The following is a 27,386-nucleotide window of genomic DNA, read 5'->3' as shown; positions in this document are numbered from 1 at the left end:
AAAGTAAGTCAGAAAGAAAAAAACAAATACCATATGCTATCACATATATATGGAATCTAAAAAAAAAAAAAAAAAAAAAGGTCACGAAGAACCTAGGGGCAGGACAGAAATAAAGACGCAGAGGTAGCAGAGAATGGACTTGAGGACACGGGGAGGGGGAAGGGTAAGTTGGGACGAAGTGAGAGAGTGGCATGGACATATATACACTACCAAATGTAAAATAGATAGCTAGTGGGAAGCAGCCGCATAGCACAGGGAGATCAGCTCAGTGCTTTGTGACCACCTAGAGGGGTGGGATAGGGAGGGTGGGAGGGAGATGCAAGAGGGAGGAGATATGGGGATGTATGTATACATATAGCTGATTCACTTTGTTATACAGCAGAAACTAACACACCATTGTAAAGCAATTATACTTCAATAAAGACGTTAAAAAAAAAAGAAAGCTGATTGTTTTAAGATTTGAAAGTCATCCTCCCACTCTTCAACATGAAAAATGTTGTGTTAACACAAGCACTAGGGAAGCACTGTGGCTTCTTTGCTGTTGTTCTCCACTGTGTAAAACTACAGGCGTCTCGAGCTCCCAGAGGCCAGGCAGGTTATACAATATTTGTGAAGCAGTGAGGTGTGAGGCAGCAGGGAACCGTGGGCATGATGGCAAACTGGAACGTGCATCCCTGCCTGCTGTCCTGCGCACTACCCACAGCCCCAAGTCAGTCACGGTAAAAAATGGAAACGCAGTGTTGGCCACACACATTTCGGGCCTGTGAGTCAGCCTTTGGGCTGCCACTTTTTGGGTCCTGGTCTAAAATGTCATTTTTGTGTGTTGCAGATTTCCTACAAATACCTTATCATTGCTCTCGGAATTCAGCTGGACTATGAGAAGGTACTGTTTTAAGCTACTTTTATGTTACACTGGCGTACTTCTGCTACGATCAAAACAGCGTTTAGTTGCTTTACATTCATTTTGACAAGAAAGAGTATTAAGAAATCCCCTTCTAGTTTTATTTCTCAGCAGTCTTTTTATGGTTTTAAAAAAGTCTTCTTTAAGATTCTGTCAATGATCATGATATGTTCCAGCTTTAAACTTTAATCAGAGTTCAGCGTGTCCGTGGCCTGATGGTAATTCTTGCAAAATAGCAGCCTTTTCCACACTTACAAGAAAACTACCTTTCTCTGTAGGACTTAGTTGGTTATATTACAGATTAAATTTTCCTTTGAAAGTAAGATTTAGATTGTGAATTCTTAAGCAGACTTTAAGGGTAGAATACCAGCAGTTAGCTTATCAGGAGCTGGAAGGATGTCTGAGTTTTGTTGCACAGAGCTGGGTTTTTTGGTATGAAGTGACTGACACAATATAAATGCTACCCTAGAAGTTCCTTAGACCTCCCTTTTCAGTGAGCTAGAGAGCCAGATGCCTTCTGACATTGTGAGATTCAAATTTATTTTCCTAAAACATAATGGGGTGAGTTAGTAATTATGATTTCCAGAAGCTTATTGGGGACTGTGGATAAGTAGCTGAAGCACATAAAGCATTGTGATGACCAAGTCACAAGTTTCAGGAATGCGGTCCAGGTGAGGGCCACATCTGAGTTGGATCAGTAGGGTCTTTGAAGTGTGTTTCTGTGTAAAAAAACCAGAATCATGACATGTCCAGGGTAGGGTGTAGTGAAAATGACCTGGGACGTGTTCTGTGAGGGTTTAAACAAGCCGTGACTTGGTGTGAAGGTGTGATGAGTTTGGTGCCATGGGTCGTGAGCCTCATATAATGACAAACTGTGGAGGAGACTCTATGGAGAAAGCTGCCAGTTACAATCTCTGGGACGTCCTTGCCTCTTAAAAAGCCCCCCAGAGTTGACTTAGCAAAGACAGTCCATCTCCATCCTGTCACCCCGACAGCCCAGTGCCCAGGAGGACTGTTTGAGGAGACCAGTGCTGAGTTCTTAGCACCCTCTTGCAGTAAACCAAGAAACAATAATATTTAAAAGTAACTGTCACTATGGAGTCTCTACTATGTACAGGGACCCTGCTAGGAATCTAATACTGATTCCTCACAACTGCTTGTGAGGTAGATATTTTTATCTCCTCTTGATAGATGAGGAAACTGAGGCTAAGAGAACATCAATAACATTACCGGGGCTACTGTGTTACTTAGCACTCTTTGCAGATACTAGAAAAGTACCCAGGTTAGTGTAAACAAAAAGGGATTTCTTTGATGAGGATATCAAGGTGTTTGGATCTCGGGGGCAGGAATGTAGTTGGGCCTCCAGAAGGGCTGGATCTCTGATCTGGGCTCTGTTGAACCACAGCAGCTTCTCCCTGCCCAGCTGCCTCCGCCTCTTTCCCCCACCAGCTCCCGAGGGGGTCTCTGCAGCGCCGTGTCCTTCTTGCTGCTCTGTTCAGTGCAGTAGGACGGCCACAGCTCCCAGCGCACAGCCTGTTACCTTATCTCTTTCTCAGACTTTCCCGGCTCCTTCTGCTTCAGGGTTCCCAAAAGCAACTTGGACTCAGTGGCGTCATAAATTGCCCTTTATGACCAAGCCTCCTTAAAAGGAACTTGTTTACCACTTTATGGCACCCTTTTCCTTAACAACAACTTCTTCAGAGAAAAACGATGAAGGCAGATTTGCTGTTGGTTTATCTCTTGGATACTGAGTTTTTCTTTGGGAGCCAGGAAGTATGGAGGTCCTGTGGGAAGAGCCACAGGCAGTGGTCAGGGGCCTTGCTATCTAGTTCTGTAAGAGTGTAGGTCTCTCAACCTTGCTCTTCAGTTTCCTTGTCTGTGTCTGCGGGTCAATAATATTCCACCCCCTCCCTCAGAGGGGTATAGTGAATAGAGTGAATATTAACATAGATGTGAAACTGCAGAAACATTAAAATGCAAGGTGATTTTATGGTAATAAATGGTTACTGTTGTTGAGACTGAGAATATTACAACTACTTAAACTGCAGCAGAAGATATGGTCAGTAATCAGAGGAACAGTTGCTCTTAATGTTGGATGCAATGGAGGAGATCATAGGACTGTTTCCTTGAGACCTGAGGAATAGGTGTTGGGTGACTCTGCAGGTGGGTGCCCTATAGCCGGGAGAACAGGCTGGAGAACAGCCTGGGGAGGTTCTGAAGGACCAGGCCATCTTGATGACTGTTTTTGATGGTTCCCTGCTTGTGCTTGAGTCTCTTAACTCACTCCTTTCCATCTTCATTGCATTGTATGAACCTTCTAACATTTAGGACAGGGACCCAGTTAATCCTCCTGGCAGGAATACACTAATACTTACAAAACACTACCACGTAAGTGTCATTTTTCTAATCACCTTACATGCTTGGTCTCCTTTATTCCTGCCAACAACCCCATGAAGCAGTTACTTTTATCCCCATTTCACAGATGCTGAACGTAAGCTTCTCAGTGTGCATCAGAATCACCTGGAGGGCCTGTTAGAACAGATTTCTGGGCTGGCCTCTGAGTTTCTGATCCAGTAGGTTTGGGGTGGGGCCTGATAATTTGCATTTCTAACAAGTTCCCAGGTGGTCCTGTTCTGGGGACCACACTTGAGACCCACCAGCTGATTTATTGGGTAATTTACACAGGATCACAATGCTTGTAAGTGGAAAAGCTAGGACTCAGGCTGGGTCTGTAGGGTTCCCAAGTCCATGCTTTTAATTTCCTGCCTTTGTGGCCTTTACCAAGAGCTGGGCCTGGTCCAGCCTGATACAGAGTAATTTAACTTTGTTAATCACTGACAGTATGGCTCTTGGTTCTGCCTGTTGTTCTTTTTCTTCCCAGTAAGGCAACTGGTTCTCCGAAAAGGAAGTAAGCCTGGCTTCTTGTCCTCACTCTGATGGTGGGAAGAGATAGGTTCAAATCCTGGTCTCCAGGCCAGGGAGGCTGACGGTTTCCGCCGGGCCAAGCCTCTTCTGTGCTTTGACAGGTGACTGCAGGCACCACAGCTCTGGGCTTAGCAGATCCCTCAGCCACCTGCCTGCTCCACTGTGTGTGAGTCCTGGGGCTGATGATTGTGCTGAAATACTTGAGAGGTTGTAGAAATGGCAGAGAACAAGGACTCTAAACACAGACTCCATTTGCACTTTTGTTAAATAATAATCTCTTTGTGTGCTTCGTTGCAGATCAAAGGCCTCCCTGAAGGTTTTGCCCATCCCAAAATAGGGTCCAATTATTCAGTTAGGACGGTAGAGAAGACATGGAAAGCTCTGCAGGACTTTAAGGAGGGCAATGCCATCTTTACCTTCCCTAATACTCCAGTGAAGTGCGCCGGAGCCCCGCAGAAGATCATGTATTTATCAGAGGCCTATTTCAGGAAGGTATGCTTCTTTTCCAGCGATAGAGACAAGGAGGGCAGAAGGGATTTCATTTTTATCCATGTCAAAATACCTTTTTTGTTTTTAAATTTTTATTACATATGTACAAAATTATGTAATTGGAAGTTTACAAAATAGAAAAAAAGGAAGAAGTCACTCATAATCCAATTGCTTTGGTATAGCTGCTGTCATCAATTTGACATGTACTTCCATTTTTTTCCCTATACATTTTTTTAACATGGTTATAATCATACTGTACATACAAATTTATATGTATTATATGTTATTAAATAGTCTTTGTAATATACTTTTAAATGTGTGTATAAAAGTCTACTGGTGAGGTATGCTAGAGATTGTTTAAATATATCCGTGCATTTGCACAATTAGTTGCACATTGTTCATGTTTGTACATAATAATATCCTCAGCTGCTCCTGCTGAAATTCAGTGTTATGAATATTTTTTGGCTCTTATTATATATTCTTGGATGTATAAAAGGCAAACTGCCAACTCTTAAGACAAAAAATGGTTCACTTAGAACTTTGGACCTTAGCGGAAAGAGATGTTTGGGTGGGGATGCTTTCTCAGCATTCCTCAAACACCTTCAGGTGTCCACAGCTCAGGTACACCTGGTGAGAAGCTGTGGAGAAGCTGCTGTCGCCCTCCTGCCCATGTGTGGGATGTCACAGTTGGTTTACCAAAGCATGGGTTGACTTGAGACAGTGACAGGATTCAAACAGCCTCTGGTTCTGTAAAGGGACAGGTGGGCAGAAGCAGAGGGGAAGGTGGGACTGAAGAGGTGTTGAATGTGTGCTTGGAGCCCGGCACTGGGAAGGCCTTCCCCTGGGTTATGTAAACCTGCCCCAACCCTGTGGGGTGGGCAGTTAAGGAACAGGTCCACCATCACTGCTGTTTCTAAGAAAAGGTCACTCCTGGGTCATGAGAATTCCAGGTTGGCACAGCCTTTTGAGGTTCTTACCCACCCATCTTCTTTCAAATAGTGTGATCCAGGTGAGCAAATCCTAAAAGGAGCTGAACAAAAGAAAAGAGTCAGAGGTTAGCTTTCTTCCCTCCTGGAATTCTCTTTGTATAACATCTCCCAAGTCTTAGATGGCCTGAGAGGAAGGTTCTCTTTCAGGTGCCTTAAGATCTTAGGCAGTTGGGAGGATACCAGCCTCTCTGAAACGTATGAACAATACTAGAGCGTATGAGCCAAGCGGACGGGAACTTTGTTTTATTCACTTCTGTCCTCTCAGCACCTAGAGTAGTACCGGGCCAACTCTAGGACCTCATTAAATGTTTACTGAGTGAATCAACAAATGACTATATGAATAAACAATTCAGTTCTATCTTCCCTTGGACTTGACTTTCATCTCTGGCCCTCTTTGAACAGGGTCCACCTCAACACCTGAATCAAGTTGCTCTTAGTTGCTGTGTCACTGACAGAAAATGAGGAGGCAGTGGATCGGTCCACAGCTCACCCACCAGTGCATAGTGATGGAGAAAGCTGGCGAGGTCTCTTCTGAGGGTTTTAAGTCTTGTCTAGGTTAAAAAAAAAAAGGGTGGCTGGCGTAATACTTTGATGTTGGTTGTTTTTATTCTTTTCTTTTTCTCAGACAGGGAAGCGATCCAAGGCCAATATCATTTTCAACACTTCTCTTGGAGCAATTTTTGGGGTCAAGAAGTATGCAGATGCCCTGCAGGAGATTATCCGGGAGAGGAACCTCACCGTTAACTACAAGCAAAACCTCATTGAAGTCCGAGCTGATAAACAAGAGGCTGTTTTTGAAAATCTGGACAAACCTGGAGAGACCCAAGTGATTTCAGTGAGTAGGGAGGTGAAGCTGTCAGCTGAGCAGTGCCATAGATGCAGGTGACGCTGAGGCCCCCACTTCCTTGTCCATCATCATCATGTGCTTGGGAGGCTGGTTACAGTGAGCATCTTAGGGTTGCAACAGGGGAGACGGTGGACCAGAATGGGTGGTGAAGAGAAAGAGATAAGAGGCTGTGTCTGTGGGAGTGAGGAGGGTTCATCTACCGGTACCAAGTGAATTTTTATGCTATTTTGTGTGTACTTCCTTGGCATTGAGTCACTTGAAGCTGCCAAAAATATTTTACAACTTCAGTTATTGCCTAGAGTTTAAGAAAGGCTCCTTAAATGCAGGATTTGGTGATTGTCTCAATTTATGGTTTGTGAGAGTCAGTCCTGCTTGTGGGTAGTTCAAGAATGGTGGGTATCTTTCATCTGTGGAAGGGGCTGTCTTTAAACATCTTTCACCTGTGCCTGAAAGGAAATGCTTAAAAATCCTTGAAAGATCTGGCGGAGCCACATCCTGCTTGGAAAGATCTAGCCTTTGTATATGGACTTGGCTTCTATGTGTCTGTTTCTTCTTCCGTGAAGTGTGGGACTAGTACATTAAGAACAAGATGTAAAGGCATCTGGAGAAGATGCATGGAAGCATCATTTGTTTATGTCATTCTGGCAAGAGCTGTTACTAATGAGGAAACAGTACGCAGAGTCACAGTTTATTCATTCAGCATTGGTAGAAGAATGAAGGAGTCCATAAAAGGAAATTTTGAAGTGAACCAAAGATTAATTTTGTAAACATCAAAACTTCACATTTTAAGCTTCCTAGTACAAGCTCTTTTTAAAATGTATTTCACACCTCTTTCCTTTCTTAAATGGCATGCAATGACTATCATTTAAAATGTTGCTAATGACTCAAGGTCATATTTTAAAAAACTTTTAGTTAGAAATAATCTCAAACTTAGAGAAGTTGCAAAAATAAAAATTGTGCAAAGAAGACTGTATATAGACTTTACCTAGATTCACTTATTATAGAGCTTTACTCATTGATTTCACTTTCTGTTTCTCTCTCTTTCTCTCTATATGTAAGTATAATGTAATGTAATGTCATATGATATATTTTCCCAAAGCATTTAAAGGTGAGTTATGTACATCGTACAACATGGTCCTTTACCCCTAAATATTTCACTGTAAATTTCCTAAGAGATAGGAGTATTCTCTTACATAACCACAGTACAGTTATCAATTCAGTAAATTTAGCATGGATACAATATTTTAATCTATGAGGTACTGTCCGGTGTTGTTGATTGACAAGTAGCATTTGTAATGCTATCCCCTCCAGGACAGAAGCTGGTATAATTGTCATGTCTCTTTAGCCTCCTTTAATCTGGAATGTTTCCACAGCCTTTCTTTGTCTTCCATGACACTGACATTTTGGAATAATACAGCTCCCTCCCACCCCACTTTTATTTTTTCATAGAACGTTCCTCATTTTGGGTTTGTTTATGTTTTCTTCTGATGAGTTTCAGGCTCTGCTTTTTGGACTGAAATACCGCATAAGTGGTGTGTCTTTCTAGGCCATCACATTGGAAAGCACACAGTGCTCATCTGCCCCTCGCTGAAGATGTGCATTTTGATCGCCAGTCAAGATATGGTCCAATTTCTCCACTGTATAATTTTTTTTTTTTTTGCGGTACGCGGGCCTCTCACTGTTGTGGCCTCTCCCGTTGCGGAGCACAGGCTCCGGACGCGCAGCCCCAGCGGCCATGGCTCACGGGCCCAGCCGCTCCGCGGCACGTGGGATCCTCCCGGACCGGGGCGCGAACCCGGTTCCCCTGCATCGGCAGGCGGACGCGCAACCACTGCGCCACCAGGGAAGCCCTCCACTGTACAATTATTATTCTTTTTCTTCCTTGCTAATAATAAGGAGTTTGGCGGGGGTGGGGGGGTGCAATTTCAGACCATGCAAACACCCTACTCAGTAAAGTTTCCCACTAGATTTAACATCCATTGATGATTTTTGCCGAATCCAGTCTTTACTATGATGGTTGCAAAATGTTCCAGTCCAGCGTTCCCTCCACCTTTACTGGTAGACTCCTGGCATCCTGTCAGCAAAAGCCCTCTCTTCTCAATTAATTAATTAATTATTAGTATGAACTCATGAATTTCTGTTTATTCCCCCAATGGTTTATAATTCATCCCTGTCCTTAATTATTTTGGTGCTCAAGTTGTCCCAGGTTTGGTCAGTAGGAGCCCTTTCAGGATGGCTCCTATGTCCTTGTGACATGTCCCCATCATATTTTTGAGCACTTCCTTTCTGGTGTCACAGTATGTCTCAGGCTCATCTACTTGCCCCAGCTCGGGGTCATAATTTTGCATAGCTCTTGCAGAGTTATGCTCTTAGGGCCTACTGGGTTGTTTAGGGCTAGTTATCACCTTACAAAAGAGTCTCAGACTACTCTGTTATTTGATTTTTTGTGTGTCCCCTTTGTGGTTTTCCAGTTTTCTTTTTACCTGGCTGTCAGGCAGTTGTGACTTTGGAAGGTCCCTCCAGCTTCAGCTCTTTTAAATCGCTATTTCTCATTTTTTATTGGCTGGAAAATGAGATAGCCAAACTCATTAAATTTTATGTAAAGTAAAAGCAAATGGGCTATGTGTGAGGGCCCACAGCACACTTTTATGAGCAAAGTGTATGAGCTTGAGTGCAGGGACTTAATTTTGTTATTTGGGCCTTTTTACTTTGTTTCTCAGCTGTGCTGTGGATAGTTGAGGCTGCAGATAGGGACTTGCATAAATAAATGGTTATGGTTCTTCTAAAGGGTTTATAAGGAAAGAAGATTATTTGTGCCCTTTTGAAGTATAGGATTTTAGGTAAGATTTTCTCTTCAGACCCAATTCCACTGTTTAAAATATGAATTTCAAAAAATCGACCAAAAGGCAGTGGCTCTCAGCCCTGGCTGCACATTGCAATAACCTGGAGAGCTTTTTTTTTTTTTTTTTTTTTTTCCCCCAGGGATTCTGGCTAATTGGTCTAGGGTATGGACTGAGGATTGGGAATTTCAAATGTTCCCCTAATGATTCTCTTGTGTAACCAGGATTGGGTACCACTGCTGTAAAGAATTAAATGTACCCAAAAGCCTATAGTCTCCGATCCTTCATAGAGAGCTTGTGAACTGGTCCAAGTCTCCTATGTTCATAAATATCTAAACTTTTTTATATCATGGAGTCCTAAAACTAGATGAGATTTTGGAGATTGTCTAATGTAGTGCATTTCCGTATAGATGAGGAAAGGAAAGGTGAAATCACTTTCTAAGTAATAGCATTTCATTTTTCATTGTAAGTGAACCTGTTCCTTCCAGCCAGAGCTTCTAAGACTATCATCTACAGGTTTCATATGTCAGAATCACTAGGGGATTTTGTTAAAGCGCAGATTCCTGTTCTTCTCCCACACCTACTGGATTGGGATCTGGGGGTGGTGGGGCCCAGGAACCTGCATTTTCCACAAGTCTCCCAAATGCTGCTTATGAACATTAAAGTTTATATTCTGAATAGATGATTTATGTTAATGAAGGAGAACCAAGTTATTTATCAGATTCAGTTTATGGAAATAATGGATAAAGAACAAGCTACAACTGAATGCTAATGTTAATTTTCAGCACATCTATAAAGCAGACCCCAGTAGTTCTTTTCTCAAGTAAAACTTCATACCTTTATGATGATTATATGGAAATGTTTAACCTTCCTTCTAGAAAAGATGTATGAAATTCATGTGTATTTGTGAAATTCAAGCACATTAACTTTAGTAAGGTTTAGCCCTCAGCTAAAAAATGTGGTCTGGTTAACTGCAGAAATATAGACATGGCCTTAATAATTTTGTGGATGACGGTTCTTGACCGTTCCATTTGCTGTCCTGCAGACATGTGCTCGGTCTCCATGTAAATGAACAGACCCAGCCTCAGGGACCCAGGCCCCTAAAGAGCCACCCAGAGTACTTCGCAGAACACTGCCCATTTGCCCCACTCCTTCTACCTTAAGGTTGATTAAGCTTATAATTGTCTGAGAGTGGGAATAAATACAAGTCACCTTCCTAACCCCCTCTGCCACCAATGACTGCCAGGCCCTGGTGAGGGGACAGAGCTCCTTATGGAAACCAGGGGTTGTTGACTATCACAAGGTTAGGATTGTCCTAAGATGCTAAAGTTTTCACCGTAATGAAATGTTTTGTGAACATTTAAATCAATTTGATATTGCTAGATGGAGTTTATTAAATGAAAGGAATAAAAAGGATAAACTGCAAAATATCATGTAAATAAAAAAGAACATTACGTAAACAAAAGAATTAAATGAGCCATCAGAATTGACCAGGTTTGGTTAGTGCCCTATTGCCAACCTGTAACCCTGATGCAGGTTTTTGGAAAAAAAATCCACCCTACCTCCCATATGGTTCAGTAAACCCAACACTGAATCAGACCCCTCCTTCTTCAAAGTGCTAGCCAATATTCTTGCCACCTTTATTTCACCTTAAATTGGTGTTCTGATGGTTTCCTTTATGTATTTTGAGTGTTGACCCACATTTGGGAATGGTGCCCACTTCGGAGCTCCTAACATGGCCTTTACAAGTTTCAGGTGCTCTGAGAACCTCCTTGCAGAATAAAACTGAAGTACTGGACTTTACAAGTCGACAGCTTAGGGTCAGTGAGAGAGCAACTGAGATACACCCCCTGCTTTGTTTTAGTAATAAATAGAAACATCAATGAGTTCTTTCAAAATGTTAATGAGGTTCACTCCAGTATTTCGGATTCCCCCATGCCTACTGCCCAAGGGATCACGTGCCCTCTGTATAGGGAGGCCATGTCAGTTATTTTATCACCACATTGCACAGGAGCATGTAAAATCTTGGAGTGGGTGTAGATCAGTATGAGAGCTAACTTTTACTGCTCCGTGCAGCCATAGGACAGTGTGTGGGTTAGGGAGTTAGGACGGGAGCTTGTGGGGCTATAGAAATCACAGAAGAAACACACATTTGGAGGCTCTCCTTTTTTGCAGTATGAAATGCTTCACGTTACACCACCAATGAGCCCACCAGATGTCCTCAAGACAAGTCCTGTGGCTGATGCTGGCGGCTGGGTTGACGTGGATAAAGACACTCTGCAGCACAAGCGGTACCCAAACGTGTTTGGGATTGGAGACTGCACCAACCTGCCAACGTCAAAGACCGCTGCTGCTGTAGGTAAGACCACGAGCTGTGTTTCTTCCCCACTCAACATGATGTCATCCTAAAGCACCGTCATAACAAGAACAAAGGTTGGGCACAAGTGGCATTTCATTATGTGCTAATTATATTAATGAAGATATATTTCATTATCTTCATTAATAATGAGGAAACTTTTGTGGCCTAAAAATGACTTTGGCCTCCCCAACACAGAAGCAAGTTGTCAGTGAACCTAGTGTTGTGTAAAGAAGAAAGTATCTGGGGCTTCCCTGGTGGCGCAGTGGTTGGGAGTCCGCCTGCCGATGCAGGGGACGCGGGTTCGTGCCCCGGTCTGGGAAGATCCCACATGCCGCGGAGTGTCTAGGCCCGTGAGCCATGGCTGCTGAGCCTGCGCGTCCGGAGCCTGTGCTCCGCAACGGGAGAGGCCACAGCGGTGAGAGGCCCGCGTACCGCAAAAAAAAAAAAAAAAAAAAAAAGTATCTGTTGAGTGCTTTGCACCAGAGTAGCACGACCTCATCTGCCTTTTCTCTGTCAGAGGGGTGGTTTTCAGGGGAAGGGGCATTAGAGAGAGAGAGGTACCGCTTTTCCAGCTCTCTAGAATTCTGTTACTTCTCATACTGCTGTGCTCGCATCCCTGGCCTTCTTTGCCCCCGATGCCAGGCAGGTTGGCTATTTTTCTTCTGCCTGAAACACCGTAAAACTAGGGAAGCATTTGTTTCCCCAGAAAACACATGCAAGTCAATGAAAGCTTGCAGAGCAGAAAATTGCACTGTTAAGACAGATACAGTGGAGAGTGCCCTGATTGGTACATGATTAAGGCCTCAGCCTGGGAAACTAAATTCTTCACGTCGATGTTCTGCTCTAGCAGTGTTGGAGGGAATTGCCTTTTAGATTCTGTTTTCTGTAGACAGGGACTGTCTTCTTTAGATGCTATGAAACACGGACCTCTCTGCTGACGGGTATGGGAGCATTTTGTGTGAATTCACACCTGCCAAACATATGTCACTTTTGCTTGACTACGTCAACCTAAGAAAGACTTTCTAGGAAATCCATTGAATGTCTTTTTCATTATTATTATTACTATTTTAAAATTTATTTTTGGCTGCATTGGGTCTTCGTTGCTGCGCGTGAGCTTTCTCTAGTTGCGGCGAGCGGGGGCTACTCTTTGTTGCGGTGCATTGTGGTGCGTGGGCTTCTCATTTGCGGGGGCTTCTCTTGTTGCAGAGCGTGGACTCTAGGTGCGCGGTCTTCAGTAGTTGTGGCGCATGGGCTTAGTTGCTCCGCGGCATGTGGGGTCTTCCTGGACCAGGGCTTGAACCCGTGTTCCCTGCATTGGCAGGCGGATTCTTAACCACTGCGCCACCAGGGAAACCCGTCTTTTTCATTATTAACAGTCATTCTCCCCCAACTTTTAATTTCAAAAATCTCAAATCTATGAAAAATTTGAAAGTACAATGAATACCCATATACCCTTCAGGTATTAACCAGTTATTAATATTTTGTGACTAACATAATAATTAACCAATAAATTAATATTTTGCTTGATCACTATGTACATTTTTTTGTTGAGTCATTAGAAAGTAAGTTTTGACATCATGATACTTCACTCTCAAACACTTCAACTTCTATCTCCTAAGAAAAAAGCACTTTTTCCTCTATACCCACAAGACCATTATCATGTCCAAGAAACTGAACACTGTATTATGAAATCATCAATACAATCCAGTTTGAATTTCTCCATTTTCCCTAAAAATGTCCTTTATAGCTTTCCCTGCCCCCCGGCCCCAGTGCCCCTTAAATTCATGAGCCAGTCAAGGGCCACACTCTGTATTGGTTGTCATGTCTCTTTGGTTTTCTTTAATCTAGAAGCCTCTGACATTTGTTGTTTTTTTTTTTTTTTTTTTTTACTTTCATGACATTGGCATTTTTGAAGAGTCCAGGCCAGTTATCTTGTAGACTATCCCACAATTTAGAACCGTCTAGTAGTTTTTGATGATCAGATTCAGATCATACGTTTTGGCAAGACTTCCACAGTGAGGCTGTGTACCTCCCACTGTGTCACCTCAGGAGCCCCTCATGTTAGTTTGTCTTGTCCCTGGTGAAGCTAGATTTCATCACTGGGTTAAGAGTTGTGCTCTAGTTACAATCTAGAGGGTTGGGGTCTTCTTAACTTGTTCACATTAAAGTTATTTGCAAATTAGTTTTCATGGAAAACCTAGATGCTTATGTTTTTCTGACTTCTCCATTTCTCACATAGCTGCCCAGTCAGGAATACTTGACAGAACAATTTCTCTGATTATGAAGAATCAAACACCTGTGAAGAAGGTTTGTATGCCTTGTAAGAATCACTGTCTCAATTAACCATCTTCCATTCTGCATGAAAACAGTGTTTTCCCACAATTTTGCCACTTTCTTAATTAGTTTCTCTAATATGGGCACTTCAGTTTTTGCCTTTAGTATATTCTTGTTATATAATTTCTATTTTGTCACTGTACAAAAAATTAGAATATAAAAAAAAGAAAAAAATTACAGCTGCTCAGAGTAAATAATAAATTCTAAAGTATCTAGATAGCACCATGAAAGAAGCCACTTTCCAACTCTGTCTCATGGCCAATTTTAGTATGATGGCTACACGTCGTGTCCGCTGGTGACTGGCTACAACCGTGTTATTCTCGCGGAATTTGACTACAACGCTCAGCCCCTGGAAACCTTCCCCTTTGACCAGAGCAAAGAGAGGCTTTCCATGTACCTCATGAAGGCTGACATGATGCCGTTCCTGTATTGGAATGTGATGCTAAGGTCAGTGCATTGCCTGGGGGAGAGGCACAGCTGTTAGCAGATCTCACCGACTTATGCAGGGCGGTTGTTTCCAAAAGGCCTTCCAGCTTCAGGAGATATGACCCCAAGCAGGACTGGTGAAAGGGAACCACCTTGCTGTGCCATGTCTCATAGATTAGTGATGGCAGCCTGAGAAGGGTTCTGAAGCATCAGCCAGATGTGGTGGGAAAGAGGCTGCCCTGGGTGAGGGAAGGGAGCCCTAGCACAGCTACCACCCACAGGGAATGCAGCCTGTTGTCTTCATTATTGGCAGTGACCGAGTCTTCTGTCTTCCAGTTTCTGGTTCTCTCTTGCTGCTGGATAAATAATAGTAATCATGATAGTAAATCACATAGTAAATAAAGTCAAGTACTTTATCATCTGCTACCTTGCTTTTGTTTTTATTATGTTATAGGACAAAGAAAACATAGCGATTAAGAGCATAAGTTTTCGAGTCTGACCTTTGTTTGAATCACCTGTCTGCCATTTACTAGCTGTGTGTCTTAGGGCCAGTTGCTTAAACTCTGTGTTTAAGTTTCTTATCTGCAAAATGAAAGTAACATTGTCTTCCTCACAGGATGGGGAAGAATGAGACAATACATAAAGAGACAGCTACATGGTAGGCATTCAAGTAGTAAACAGAGTATCAAACTTAATAATTCCTCTTTTTTTGTTGCAAAAAAATGATCTCATTTGACTTTCCTAAACCCTTTAAGAAAAGTAAGTCAGAATATCGATACCAGTGTTTTTCAGCCAGGGGTGGTTTTGCTCCCCAGGGGACGTTTGAAAACATCTGGAGATACATTCTGTTGTCACAACTGGAGGGGATGCTACTGGCATCTAATGAGCAGAGGCCAAGGATGCTGCTAAACCGGACAGCCTCCACCACAAAGAAGTGTTTGGTCCAAAATGTCAATAGGGCCGAGGTTGAGAAACCCTGACCTATACTTAACTCATGAGCAAGTGAAAGTAGAAAGGATGGCAGTCTGCATGTAGTAGGGGCTTTGTTTGGCTGAATTGAGTCAGCATTTTCTGGCTCACATAGCAAGTCAGTGTCAAAGCCAGGACTTGTCCCCCTCCTAGTCCTGGGATCTTTCTACTTCTCTGTCAGTCTTGCTGTATGGCCTGATAAGTATTTTGTGTGAGCAGCCACCAGGCTGGCCGCAGTCACCTCCATCTTTTCCGACGCAAAGAACTTTTCTGTGTCATTTCTTACAGGGGTTACTGGGGAGGACCAGCCTTTCTGCGGAAGTTGTTCCATCTGGGTAGGAGCTAAGGATGGCTCAGCTTCTGGATGGCTTGGAGGATGACCATCCATCCTTGGATGGCTCCCGGACCAAAATCACAGCCACTGATTGACCGCGAGCAGCATGAAGAACTCAAAACCTAACCCCGTAAAGAATTTACTGCTGGCTGATGGTGACCAGATGCCTCCCTTTTCAGTCCCTCTGGACAGCCACCATGCAGGCTGCCCAGGATGAGCTTGATTCTTTAGAAATACGCAAATGAAAGAATAGACTTCTATTTTTTAAATAAAAGCTTGCCATTGATTGACATTCTGTGAGAAAATTCTATCTTGACTAGTGGAATGAAAAGTTACGGCCCTGGGGAGGAAAAGATGGTGGTGGTGGGATAGCTTCCCTGTTATCTACTTCGAGTATTCAACTGATAGCGGGCATATTTTCACCAGAGCCTGTTTGGATTTACAGAAAACAAGAGTCATTCCAGGAAGAATAGTATTTCAGTGTCTGTGAAAGCCCCAAAGACATGCGGCCTAGAACTGGTGCTGCGGGGGCAGTGGACTGAGAGCCTGGCTGCTGCACCTCTCCCCTGCCACCATGTTCACGCTGAGGCCACGTTCTCGTAGCCAGTGACTGATGCGGGGAGGGGGTTGGGTACTCATGCTGGCCTATTCCTACAGGATGTGGAACTCTTCTTCCTGGCAACTTTGGCTCCAGGATTTCCCATTAGCCTGGCTGAAACTTTCTCAGGACTGCATCAAGCCTGAGGTGGTTCTTTCCCATCCCTCCTTCCTTGCCCTCCTCCTTTCCCAGGTGTCCCTGCCGAATCATGGTCTGAAAGCCCTCCCTTGCCTTCTCCTGTTCCTCCTTCTTTAGCCTTGACAGACATTTCCCCCAATAAATCTCTTGCAAATCTAATTCTCTCATGGCCCCTGCTTTGCAGAGAACATACACACCGCGAGGATGGCGTTGATTTGGTCCCAATTTTGGCCAATAAAATTTTGAATGAGATCACATTGGAAATATTGCAGGAAGTAGTTCCAGTTTATTTGAGGTTCAGCAGCAAAATCATTTGTTCCCAACCAGTTTATTTGGAAGCTTGCAGTTTCAGTTCAGTCTGGTATTTGAAAGCTTTGCATGTTTCATATTTATTTATACACCCCACCAAAGGGCATTGCTTAGCGGTCTATGCAATGCCTTAGATTTTTATAACAGTTTAGAGTTCAAACCTAAACTGTTACCTAGTTTAGGTAACAGTGTTACCTAGGGTTGCTAAGTCTCTCTGGTTTCCTGAAGTTCCCTGATGACTTTAGAAACTCTGCTTAGGCATTCATTCATTAATTCAGCAAGGATTTAACTGAGCTCCTACAAGCTGCCAAGCACTGTCTTGGCCCTGGAGATGCAGTGGTGAACCGACAGATAAGGACCCTGCCACAGTTTTGTGGTTCCTAAAGGATAGTTTCCTCTCCATTCCCTGGGATGCTGGGGAGCTTGCCGAAAGAGGCCTTGCTCTGATCTGGAAAGCAGACTTTCCTCAGTGGCACATGTTCTGAGGAGGAACGGGGTACCATCCTAGCAGCAGACCCCTAATCTGGCACTAGAAGTGGGAGATGTTTTCTGCATGACCCCACATATTCCTGTTTAACATCTGTTATTCTGGCATAGCTATCAATGGCGCCCCCTTTCACTCTCCGAAATGTCCTATTTGGACCATAGATTATATTGTAGTGATTGTAGTGATTGCACTCAGCCCTCCCACTCCCACCTCAGTTCTAGAATGGGAGAGCAGTGCTATAATAGGTGGCACTGTTTTTCCCTCTGTGCCGCTCTGAAACAGGCAGAGGTGGGGTGTTTCTGCCCTGTTCGGAGTCCCTGCCTTTACAGAGTTCCTGCCTGAGACCGCTGCAGCCTGCCTCCTGGTGGGCTGCTGAGTCAGCGAGAGCTGGGGGCTCTTCACCCCAAATGATCTTTCCCTGCAAGGTCCAAGAAGTCCTGGGAATAACCAGCCATGACTCTCTCCCTAAACGTGGACAAAAATGTATTTTCAGAGAGTGAGGCTGTGTCTCTGGGAATGGCTGAGGCTCCAGGGTGAGTCACTGTGAAATCCCTCCCGGGGTGAGCTGGAGTTTCTTGGGTCTGTTTATGATCACGCATTCCGAATAAACCCTCAAGCATCAGGAAATTGCCTCAGTTCACATTATGCTGGGCAGAATTTACTGCCGGGGCTGGAGGGAGCAGTAACCATTTTTGGTCAGTACATTGGTCTCCAGCTCTTACTCCTCCGAGTTGGGAAAGATCAGAAATGTGCTGAATACCAGAAAACTCTGGCCTTTGAAACCTGGATAGACCTGGAGTCTGTCATACAGAGTGAAGTAAGTCAGAAGGAGAAAAACAAATACCGTATGCTAACACATATATATGGAATCTAAGAAAAAAAAATGTCATGAAGAGACTAGGGGTAGGACGGGAATAAAACACAGACCTACTAGAGCATGGACTTGAGGACATGAGGAGGGGGAAGGGTAAGCTGTGACGAAGTGAGAGAGTGGCAGGGACATATATGCACTACCAAATGTAAATTAGATAGCTAGTGGGAAGCTGCCGCATAGCACAGGGAGATCACCTCTGTGCTTTGTGACCATGAGAGGGGTGGGATAGGGAGGGGGGGAGGGAGGGAGACACAAGAGGGAAGAGATATGGGAACATATGTATATGTATAACTGATTCACTTTGTTGTAAAGGAGAAACCAACACACTATTGTAAAACAGTTATACCCCAATAAAGATGTTAAAAAAATAAAAATAAAAATAAATAAAAGCATAGAGAGAATTCTCTTCTCATACCATATAAAATCACTGCCTAGACAAAAGGAGACTCTCATTTATGCAAAGCAAAGGACCAAACAGGTGTTAGTACAAAAAACAGATAATTTCAGGAGTCATAAACCAATTGCTTTGCTCTACATAAATCAAGAGAGAAATCAAGAACACACTTCCATGAATTAAATCACAATTTAGCCTTGTTTGCTTTGAAACATTGTAACAAGATTAGTGCAAACTGACATCTTCAAACATTTCACATGAGCCCAAAGGGAAGCCATTTATGTTAAAAAAAAAAAAAAGAAATGTGCTGAATACCAGAAAACTCTGGCCTTTGAAACCATATCTCCTTAACCACAAATGTGGGATCGGCCGAGGGCGAGGCCTTTCTCTGGGACTGCCTCCGGTTAGCCGGCTCAGCAGCAGTAAGGGGGGAGGGCTAAGACCAGGATAAGGTGGTGGTTTCTCCAAAGGTGGTGCCTGGGGCGGGGTGAGGTTGCTGGTCCCACCCTGTGGAGGGCTGCAGCTCAGAGGCTGATGCCTCCAGAGTCCAGAAGTGACACAGGGCTAGGACTGCTGACTTGGGAAATCCCTCCTTGCCCCCGCCACCCCCCCACCCCAACCCTTGGTGTCAGCCCGGGGTGAGCTGTGGATATAGTGAAAACAGATGTAGAAAATTTAGAGAACAGAGATCAACAAATGGAATAGAAATCACTCCAAATCCATCACCCAGTTGTAACAGCTAATAGCATCTTGGTGTCTTTTTCTCTAGTGTCCTAATATTGCTGTTACATATAAAGTTCCATATAAAGGATCATACTATAAGTACTGTTTTGTGACCTGTATTTTACACTTAATATGCGTTGAAGACCCAGGGGTTGGTTGTAGAGAGGAGAAGGAGATGGGTGAGTAATTACTCAAGGTGCACGGATCATTTGTCCTGGCTGAGAAAACTGCTAATTAATTAATGTAACAAATATATGTCATGTGCCTTGGAGAGTATTGGTATATAGTCAACACTAGATACTTTTCTCACATAATCCTCCAATAACAGATAATTATCAAAGACATGGAAGGTCTTTTTGTGGAAGGTGGCTTTGTAACGCAACAGGTAAGAGTAGCTCCTCTGATTGTTTTTATGCACTGGATAAGTCCAGTCTGATTTTAAAGCAAAGTCCCTGCTTTATGCCCTAAGACCACAGACGGAACTTTCATTTGGGATAGGCTCATTGTGATCATTTCAGAGGGGGAAGGAACAAGAGCAATGCTTTGGATAAGATAAGGCTTTCTGAAAGGATGAATGAAAACCAGGTCTCTCTGCGTAGGTTAACTGCCAAGTAGCTAAGGAGATTGCTTGTCTAATGCTAAAGAAAGTCAAGGCTAATACTTTGCAACAGATAGGTAGAAAGGTCACAAGACACAGTTGAGAAAGATGGACAGTGAAATATGGAACAGTTTTCTCCCCCAGTATTGATTTTTAAAAAGTAACTTCCTGGGAGGAGTGCGTGTTGTGAACAACCCTAAATGAAGTTATAACTTTCCATGTTTGCATGCAGTAAAACTCCTGTAATTGCATCCCTCAGCTACAATTTGAGGCCACACCCAGGCCCGCAGTGGTGCAAAAAGGCAGGAACTCTGGTGCTGTACTGGCACAAGCTGGGTTCAGATTTCTCGAGGGACAGCTGGATAGAACACAGGATCTGGAGCCACAGACGGGGATTCAGGTCCTGGCTCTCCCACTGACTCGTGCCTCGTAGCGTCCCCCCTAGTGCGTTTTAATCACCACTTTATAACCTGTAGAGTGGGTAACAATACCTACTTCACAGGGTTAACACAAGCATTGAATGAATTGAGGTATAGCTTTTAGCAGTTTGGCGCATAGACTGTAGCTGTGATTGTTGTTAACTCCAGTAGTTGAATGAAGTGCTCAGAAATACAGCTTCCCCTTAGACTAGAAATTCCTGCCTGTCTGTGAGAAATGGGGTCATGACGGCTCTCCAACATCCTTGTTCTAGCAAGACGGATTCTGTCACTTGATACCACCACAACTCCCTGCCTCATTTCCACAGACTTCAGAGTTGGGAAATTGCCAGCATTATAGATTAGCGCATGTGGGGTAGTGGCTAAGAGTACATGTCTGGATCCAGCTTGCCTGGTTTGAATCCCAGATCTGCCTCTCACTGGCTGTGTCACCTAGGGGAAGTCGCTGAAACTCTGGGCCACTGGTTAATTTAGATCACAGAAGGCCCGTTGTATTCAATCTCTCTTGATCTCAATCAGTCCCTCTCTCCAGGCTATATAAATACATATGATAGATATATGCTGTTGGTTATAGGGGTTCACTGACTGTAAGAATTCACTATCAGCTACTCCCACAAATATTTTGGGGGCATCTAATAAACACAAGGCCCTGGGGATTCAGAGATGAAAGCCCTTGTCCTCAGTGAGCTCTGCTGAATTCTTTCCATAAAGCGCCAAGATAGATGTCCCATCTGTGTGTGGTCATAGCATTCAGAATATGCCACTGTCTTACACCAGACATTCAGGGAGAATATCGAGAAGAAGGTAAAGTTTGAGATGAGTCCCTGTATTAGCCAGGTCTCATTTGGTTCGGACAGAAATCCAACCCAAATAAGCCTGAGAGAAAAAGGAGAACTTATTGACTCATGTAACTGGGAAATTCAGGTGTTCACTTCAGATTTGGCTAGATCTAGGAGTCATAATATAATCAAGGTACTCTCTTTTCCTTTCAATTCTCTCAATTCTTTTTCCCTCTGACTCACTCTCTGTGACAGACAGGCTTTCTCACTGTGCCCAGGGAAGAGGGCTACATGCATGTCCTCCTGGCTTGGCCTCCTTAGTGGAAGAAAGAACTTGGCTTTCTAAATGTCCACAGACCAGTTCTGGGGGAGGATTATGATTATCAGCAAATAAATGAATAAATGTGTTTCCCCTATCCGAAAGAGTGCTCTTTTGTTGAGTGCTGTATTAGCAGTACCTAGAACAGTATGACCTAGAACAGCACACAGCAAGTTCTCAGTAAATATTTGTTAGCTGAATGAACCAGCTACATTTTTGGCCATGTGCCCACTTCATAGCTAGGGGAGTGGGGTTTGCTATCTAAAGAAGTAGATTGATGGACAAATGTTCTTAGCACTCCAAACCATTATTACCACTACAGTCCTGATCCGTGAGGAAGACTTGGCCAGGAGCAGAGGAGCAGAAACTTCCCAGGCATGGGGAACAGTATGTGTAAAGGGATGCAGGCGGGAGGCTGTGGGAACTGTGGGTAACTTGGTATGTGTACGAGGGATGCTGAACGACAGGAAGACAGGGTGGGAAATGGGCTTTTGGAGGATCTTGGGTTGGGATCTCTGATGTTGCCTTTTGTTCCTTCAGCCCCACCCTGGACCTTCTGCATCCTGCTGTCTGCCCTGGGAGGCGGCCCAGCACAGGCCGTGTGAATGGTCTCCCCTGCTGTCTAGTTTCTGGTTGGGTTTGGCCAGTGTGGGTTGGTAAGAGGTGGGAGGGAGGGAGGAGAGTAAGGTTGGGGTGTTTATTTTTCTGGCTCCCTCCTGGCAGGGCTATCTTGGCCCTATGATGAGGTAAGAACAGAAGTTGAGAGTAGGAGTTAATTTGACAGAGATATTTTATATCTGTTACCTGTTGAATCTAATAATAAAAAAATTGGGGCTTGTGTTTTATGTGTTTTCAAATTTCATTTTTTCCCAATAAGTTTTAATTGTATTTTGCAGAAGTACTAGTCTGAGAAGAATGAGATTTTTAAAAAGTCAAACAAAATGAAAACAAAACCCACAAATCTGGTCCTTCAGCACAGATGGCTGGAGAAGCCCCACTCTCTTTTTGGGTTCTGATGCCCTCTCCCTGCACCCATCCTGACGGGCACAAGGGTGGAAACAGCTTCCTGGCTACGAATCCTGAGGGACATCACTGTGCCTGCGGTTCCCCCAACCTGGCCCACCTTTGTACATAAGCCCTTCGTGAATTATCCTCACTTGACCATGTCATCTGCTTTCTGTTGGGCCGCTGACTGACACAGCGTAAACTCAAAGGGGTGCAGAGCCACTGAAGGAATTTACGCGTGAATGAGAGAAGACTGTAGCAGCTTGGGTGAGCTATGGATTGAGGAGAAGACTCCAGACAGGCTGACCGAGGCCAGGCCAACTAACTTCAGCAAGGGAGGGTGAGGGCTTGAATTAAGGCACTAAAGAAGGAGAGGAGGGGGAAAATTCATGAATACTTAGGATACTGTATGTCAGGCAAACAGAAACCACTATATAAATAGTGCAGGCAGAAGGGACTTGAAAATTGCAGAGGTTGGCAAACTATGACCTGTGAGCCAAATTCAGCCCACTGCCTGTTTTCATAAAAAAAGTTTTATTGGAACACAGCCATCCTCCTCCATTTCTGTATTGTCTAGGGCTGCTTTTGCGCTACAATGGCAGAGCTGAGTAGTTGTGACAGAGACTGAACGTGGCCCTCAAAGGCTAAAATATTGACTAGCTGGCCCTTTACAGAAAAAACTTTACCAACTCCTGGAACATTGGGAATTTGGTACGTATAGAACTCTAGGAATGGCTGGGGAAACAAACATCATGGACAAGTACTGCTGGTTTTCAGGGGTTCAAGAGGCTACAGAAATTGCAGAAATACTGGCCCCATTGATCTCAGCATTGCCCCATCAAATCAGGTGATTGCCTGCAAGCCTATGCAAGCCTCATGTCTACAGACTGATATGCCAGCCATTGCCAAAGGGAAAGGGCTTCTCTTCCGTCTTCAATCTGGTGCAAATGCCCCTCCCTCACTGGAAGACTTTGGATGAAACCAGCTGTCTTTTCCCAGCTTTCTTCCTTGATACAGAGGTGCGTATAGGAGGGACAGGGATACAGAAGAGAAGATTCTGGACAGGGAGAGAGGCACTGCCAGCAGGTTAGTTTCCCAAATCCCTGCCAACTGTGGGGTCTCAGCCAAGTCCTGCAATGGGGTTTTACTCAGATTTCTTCACTCAGTGATATTCATGGAGTGAAATCATAAAGTAGTTTTGACATAAGAAAATTGGATTTACAAGCCTGGGATTAACATTATCTTTCCAAGCTTATAGGCTAAAGCAAGTTATAAGTATTCCTTTTAAAGGAGACCTTCCAGGAAATGGAAAACATTGGCAATCTCTTTGGCCCAAGGGCCCTGTTGGCATGTGTAGTCCTGTGAATGGCAGAGAGAGGCCTGAAGCAAAGCAATGAGGTGAAAAGAGCAGAGTGGAGGGAGAGGTGGTAAGAGGCAGAGGGTGGAGAGGAGAGAAAGCGTTGCACCTGGGAGGACCTCACTAAAAAGGGAGATGCTCACTTAATCCCTGTATGGGGGCGATGGGAGGACGTGGGGAAAGGGACAAGTGCTGACCAGCCCTTGGCCTCTGCCCGCCCCTATTTACTATCTCAGTGGTCAGTGAGAGCCCTTCCTCCCAGAGTAGATGCCCTAGGTTGACTGGGGACCATCCCCTGAAGTTTAACAAGATTGTGGCAGAAAACTCTCCCCACTCTATTTCTTCCTTATCTCAGCAAATGGAGGCCTTTTCACTCCAGCAAAGCTGATTTTATTGCTTACTTCCTCCAAATTGGTACTAGTCCAGCTTGTAAATCCATCCATACATCCTATGAATCCACTGTATATCTGACTAATTAGTGGTTGTCTTCTAAATGAGGAATGCCTTCTTATGGATTTTCTGTGCAAATACAATACTGTAGGTACTTCAACATCAATAACTGTACAAACAATATAGTAATTTGAATGGTTGTGGTTAAAATGAAACTTTTCTAGAATCCAATTTATAAATCTAGGAAAAGGCTGTTATTTGTGACTAGGATCGATGTGTTCATTGTCAAAAGTTCCAAAAGATTTTCAAGATTGCATGGCAAATGAGACACGGAACTGGGGTTTGAATCGTAGTCTGTTCTCACTGTGTCTTAGAAAAATTGTTGATATCAGGATTACTTTGGAAGGCTTCTCTTACTTCAGTGCTGTCATATTTCTTCTCAGGGGTAAAAGAAAAAGGAGCCATGCATTAGTCCAAGTTCTCTCATTTTCCAAGTAGCAAAAAAGCAATTTATTGGCTTATGTACTTAGAAGTTTGGGAAGGAGATCAGGCATGGCTGGATACAGAGGCTCAATTTCTTCCTCTCTTGTTCTTGCTCTGCGTTTCTTTGTGTTGGTCTCTTCCTCAGGTACACCACTTCACATGCTGACAAAGTGGGGCAGGGGCAGGCTTACCTCTGGTCTTTAGAGCCCACAGTCCCTCTTTTCTAACTGTTAAAATGGCAAAAATCTGGGGAAAGATGTTATGATACAAGCTGAGTTTGTGACTTTTGTTGAACCAGTCTTGGGGGAGAGGATTGGGTCAGCCCTGTGGGAGCTACTTGGACTGAGAATGGGGGTGATGGTGGTGATTCTTCAAGGAGATGCTGGGGTTAGAAACCTCTTTTTACTACAAGAATGAGAAGGTGGACACATCCTATTTTCTTCTCCATTGTCAACATGAGTCTACTACTCACTCACTCAGTCTCTGGCCGGCTGCTGGGGTCCTCAGGTGGGTAAAGTTGGGTTCCCCCGTTGGAGGAGCTTAGACCCTCAGGGAGCCTGCGTTCTCAGGAATGGTCCTTTTGCACCCTGGCAAAGCATCCTCCCGACTAGGAAGGGGGACTGCAGCTCCTCCAGGATGCCCGCTGACACCAGGGATTCCTACCAGGACCTGCCAACAAGAGCCCTTTCAGCTTCCTAGGGTCTCTCAGTAGGCTCTGTGACAGAGCCAGTGAAGTCCTGGCCCGCGGAGAGGGAGCGGGGAAGGGGAGAGCCCGTCTGCCTGGGTCCCGGAGCCGGGCTGTGGGCGCCGCCTGCTGGAGAACTGGAGCGCCTGCGGATCTTCTTTTACAAATGTGGCCCAGTAAACTAGGTTTGGAGTAACGCCAAGCTGTGCGTGTTTACCACCTGCACCTGATTAACTGGCGGCCAGGTGAGCGCCGAGTAAAGGAGCCAGAACTCCGCGTCACTGGGAGCCTCTGCCCGTCTGTCCAGCCGCCTTCCCCACCACCTCACACGGCACAGGCACCACAGGGACGACGCCGCGCTCCCTTTCCTTACCAGGTCCTGCGAGGTGAGTCGGCTCAGCCATAATCACAATCATCAAAATAATATTAATTGGTATAATTTTGAGTACTTTGAGGCAGACCCTTGGCTAGGGGCTTTGCATCCAGTTTCATACTTCATCTTCGTGATCACCATACGGGAGGGCATTTTACTTGTGTTATATAAAGGACTGAGACTTAAATTAGAGAAGTTAACTCGCCCAGCGCACGTGGCTAGGAAGCCACAAGGTCAGGCCAGAGCCACAAGAGGGCGCACCTCCTTTTTCAATACTGTCCTATGAGTCTTGCTTTTCCATGGGGAAAACCCACAATGTATTTTGACAAATGTTAAGAACCCACATAAACACAGTATGTATGTATGTATGTATTTATGTATGTGTTTATTTATTGGAGGAAATGGAAAGCATTGGGAATATGGGCTGTAGGTAGGATGAACACGTTTCTGGAACTGGAAATTAGACTACATCTGGTGTGACAGGAGGCAGAATTTTTGAATTTAGGAGTCTTCTACAATCTGGGATGTTGGTCATCGATACCATATGGGAGGAAACTGTAAAGCCACGAGGGGCCTTGGTGAGTTATGGCTGGCAATCCACACCGTGTGCATATGCATGCAAGCTGCACACTTACCTAGAGCGTCCTCTCAGGCTAATGCTGGGTTCTCCCTTGCCCTGATAACACTTAGGATTAAAGTCTGGAGTAGCTGCTTTCCTCTGTCTGAGATAACCTAAAGGCACCAGTCTTCCTCTTTTTCTATTTCCCTCTCCCAATTTTCCCTTGCTCCCAACTCTTGGTCTGACTGAGGGGTGTCTAAATTATGCATTCGTTACAGAGGAGACTATTGCTATTGGCCGTTTCTGATTGCCTCATTTCAACAGGCCATTTCTGATTGTAAGTAACCACTCTAGTTTCTAATTATCAATCGATTTAAAGTGATAGTTTTTATTTTTTTTTTTTATTTTTTATTTTTTTTGTGGTACGCGGGCCTCTCACTGTTGTGGCCTCTCCCGTTCCGGAGCACAGGCTCCGGACGCGCAGGCTCAGCGACCGTGGCTCACGGGCCGGACCGCGCCGCGGCATGTGGGATCCCGGGGCACGAACCGGCGTCCCCTGCATCGGCAGGCGGATTCTCAACCACTGTGCCACCAGGGAAGCCCCTAAAGTGATAGTTTTTAAACCTTCATTAAGGAAGTTTATATCCACTGATTCCCCCCCACCAGACTTGAGGCTTCTGGAGGGCACAGATCTATCTACTTTATGCAATGAAGCCTTACTATGTACTGTGTTGAGTCTTGATGCTGGGCAACTGCATATCTCTGGTTCCCAAACCTGGTGGTACAGTACAATCAACTTTTTTTTTTTTTTTTTTTTTTCTTTTTAAAGCCTTTGCCTGGGGATTGTGTCTAGGTCACTTTGGGCTGAAGCCTGGCAATCTGTGTTACATGAACAGGTGGTGTGCATCCCTGTGGCATCTACCTCTGCTGCATCAATATCTTCCCCGGCTCTTATTATGGCTTCATGGGGTGGGGTGGGGTGGAGGTTCCCTATGACGCTGGGAGAGGAGCTTGGGTCTGTTGGCAGGGGTTGAAATGGACTGCTGTCACACTACTGCCCCACTCAAGAGTGGCCTTAAGGACTGTGATGAGGGAGATAATCCCAATAGGCAGAGCTGTGAGTGGTACCCTTGTTTGTCCATTTCGTATGGAAGGAGAGGTGGCCTGAGGTAGTTTCCATGGACTCCTGGGCAATGGTAAATAATTTGGTTAGGTGTCTGGAAGGAGCAGGAGTGGAAGATCCAAGACCAGGAGCCTGGGGAAGAAGCATGTGATTGAACTATGGGAGTGGGCAGTCTTTTTTTTTTTTTTTTTTTTGTGCGGTATGCGGGCCTCTCACTGTTGTGGCCTCCCCTGTTGCGGAGCGCAGGCTCCGGACGCGCAGGCTCAGCGGCCATGGCTCACGGGCCCAGCCGCTCCGCGGCATGTGGGATCCTCCCGGACCGGGGCACGAACCCGTGTCCCC

The 27,386-nt window shown here is 44.6% G+C and overlaps 1 protein-coding gene across 3 annotated transcripts in view; it reads left to right on the top strand.

Annotated features, from left to right (window-relative positions):
• The window catches only part of SQOR (sulfide quinone oxidoreductase), a 59,476-nt gene extending 43,758 nt beyond the window's left edge, over positions 1–15,718 (top strand). For 2 of the 3 annotated variants that reach the window (XM_024115684.3, XM_028495358.2), the window contains exons 4-11: positions 830–883; positions 4,124–4,318; positions 5,930–6,139; positions 11,167–11,350; positions 13,590–13,657; positions 13,953–14,131; positions 14,727–14,768; positions 15,368–15,718. In XM_024115684.3, the coding sequence (XP_023971452.1) occupies positions 830–883; positions 4,124–4,318; positions 5,930–6,139; positions 11,167–11,350; positions 13,590–13,657; positions 13,953–14,131; positions 14,727–14,768; positions 15,368–15,425 (990 nt within the window). In that variant the 3' untranslated portion in view covers positions 15,426–15,718. The remainder of the gene's footprint in view (positions 1–829; positions 884–4,123; positions 4,319–5,929; positions 6,140–11,166; positions 11,351–13,589; positions 13,658–13,952; positions 14,132–14,726; positions 14,769–15,367) is intronic. The other variant, XM_024115688.3, reaches the window with a different exon arrangement.
• Positions 15,719–27,386: the final 11,668 nt, after the last annotated feature.

Source organism: Physeter macrocephalus, chromosome 11 (assembly GCF_002837175.3).
Source record: "Physeter macrocephalus isolate SW-GA chromosome 11, ASM283717v5, whole genome shotgun sequence".
NCBI lineage: Eukaryota > Metazoa > Chordata > Mammalia > Artiodactyla > Physeteridae > Physeter > Physeter macrocephalus.
Note: the sequence above shows the minus strand (reverse complement) of the source record. Positions and strands in the feature narration are given on the sequence as shown.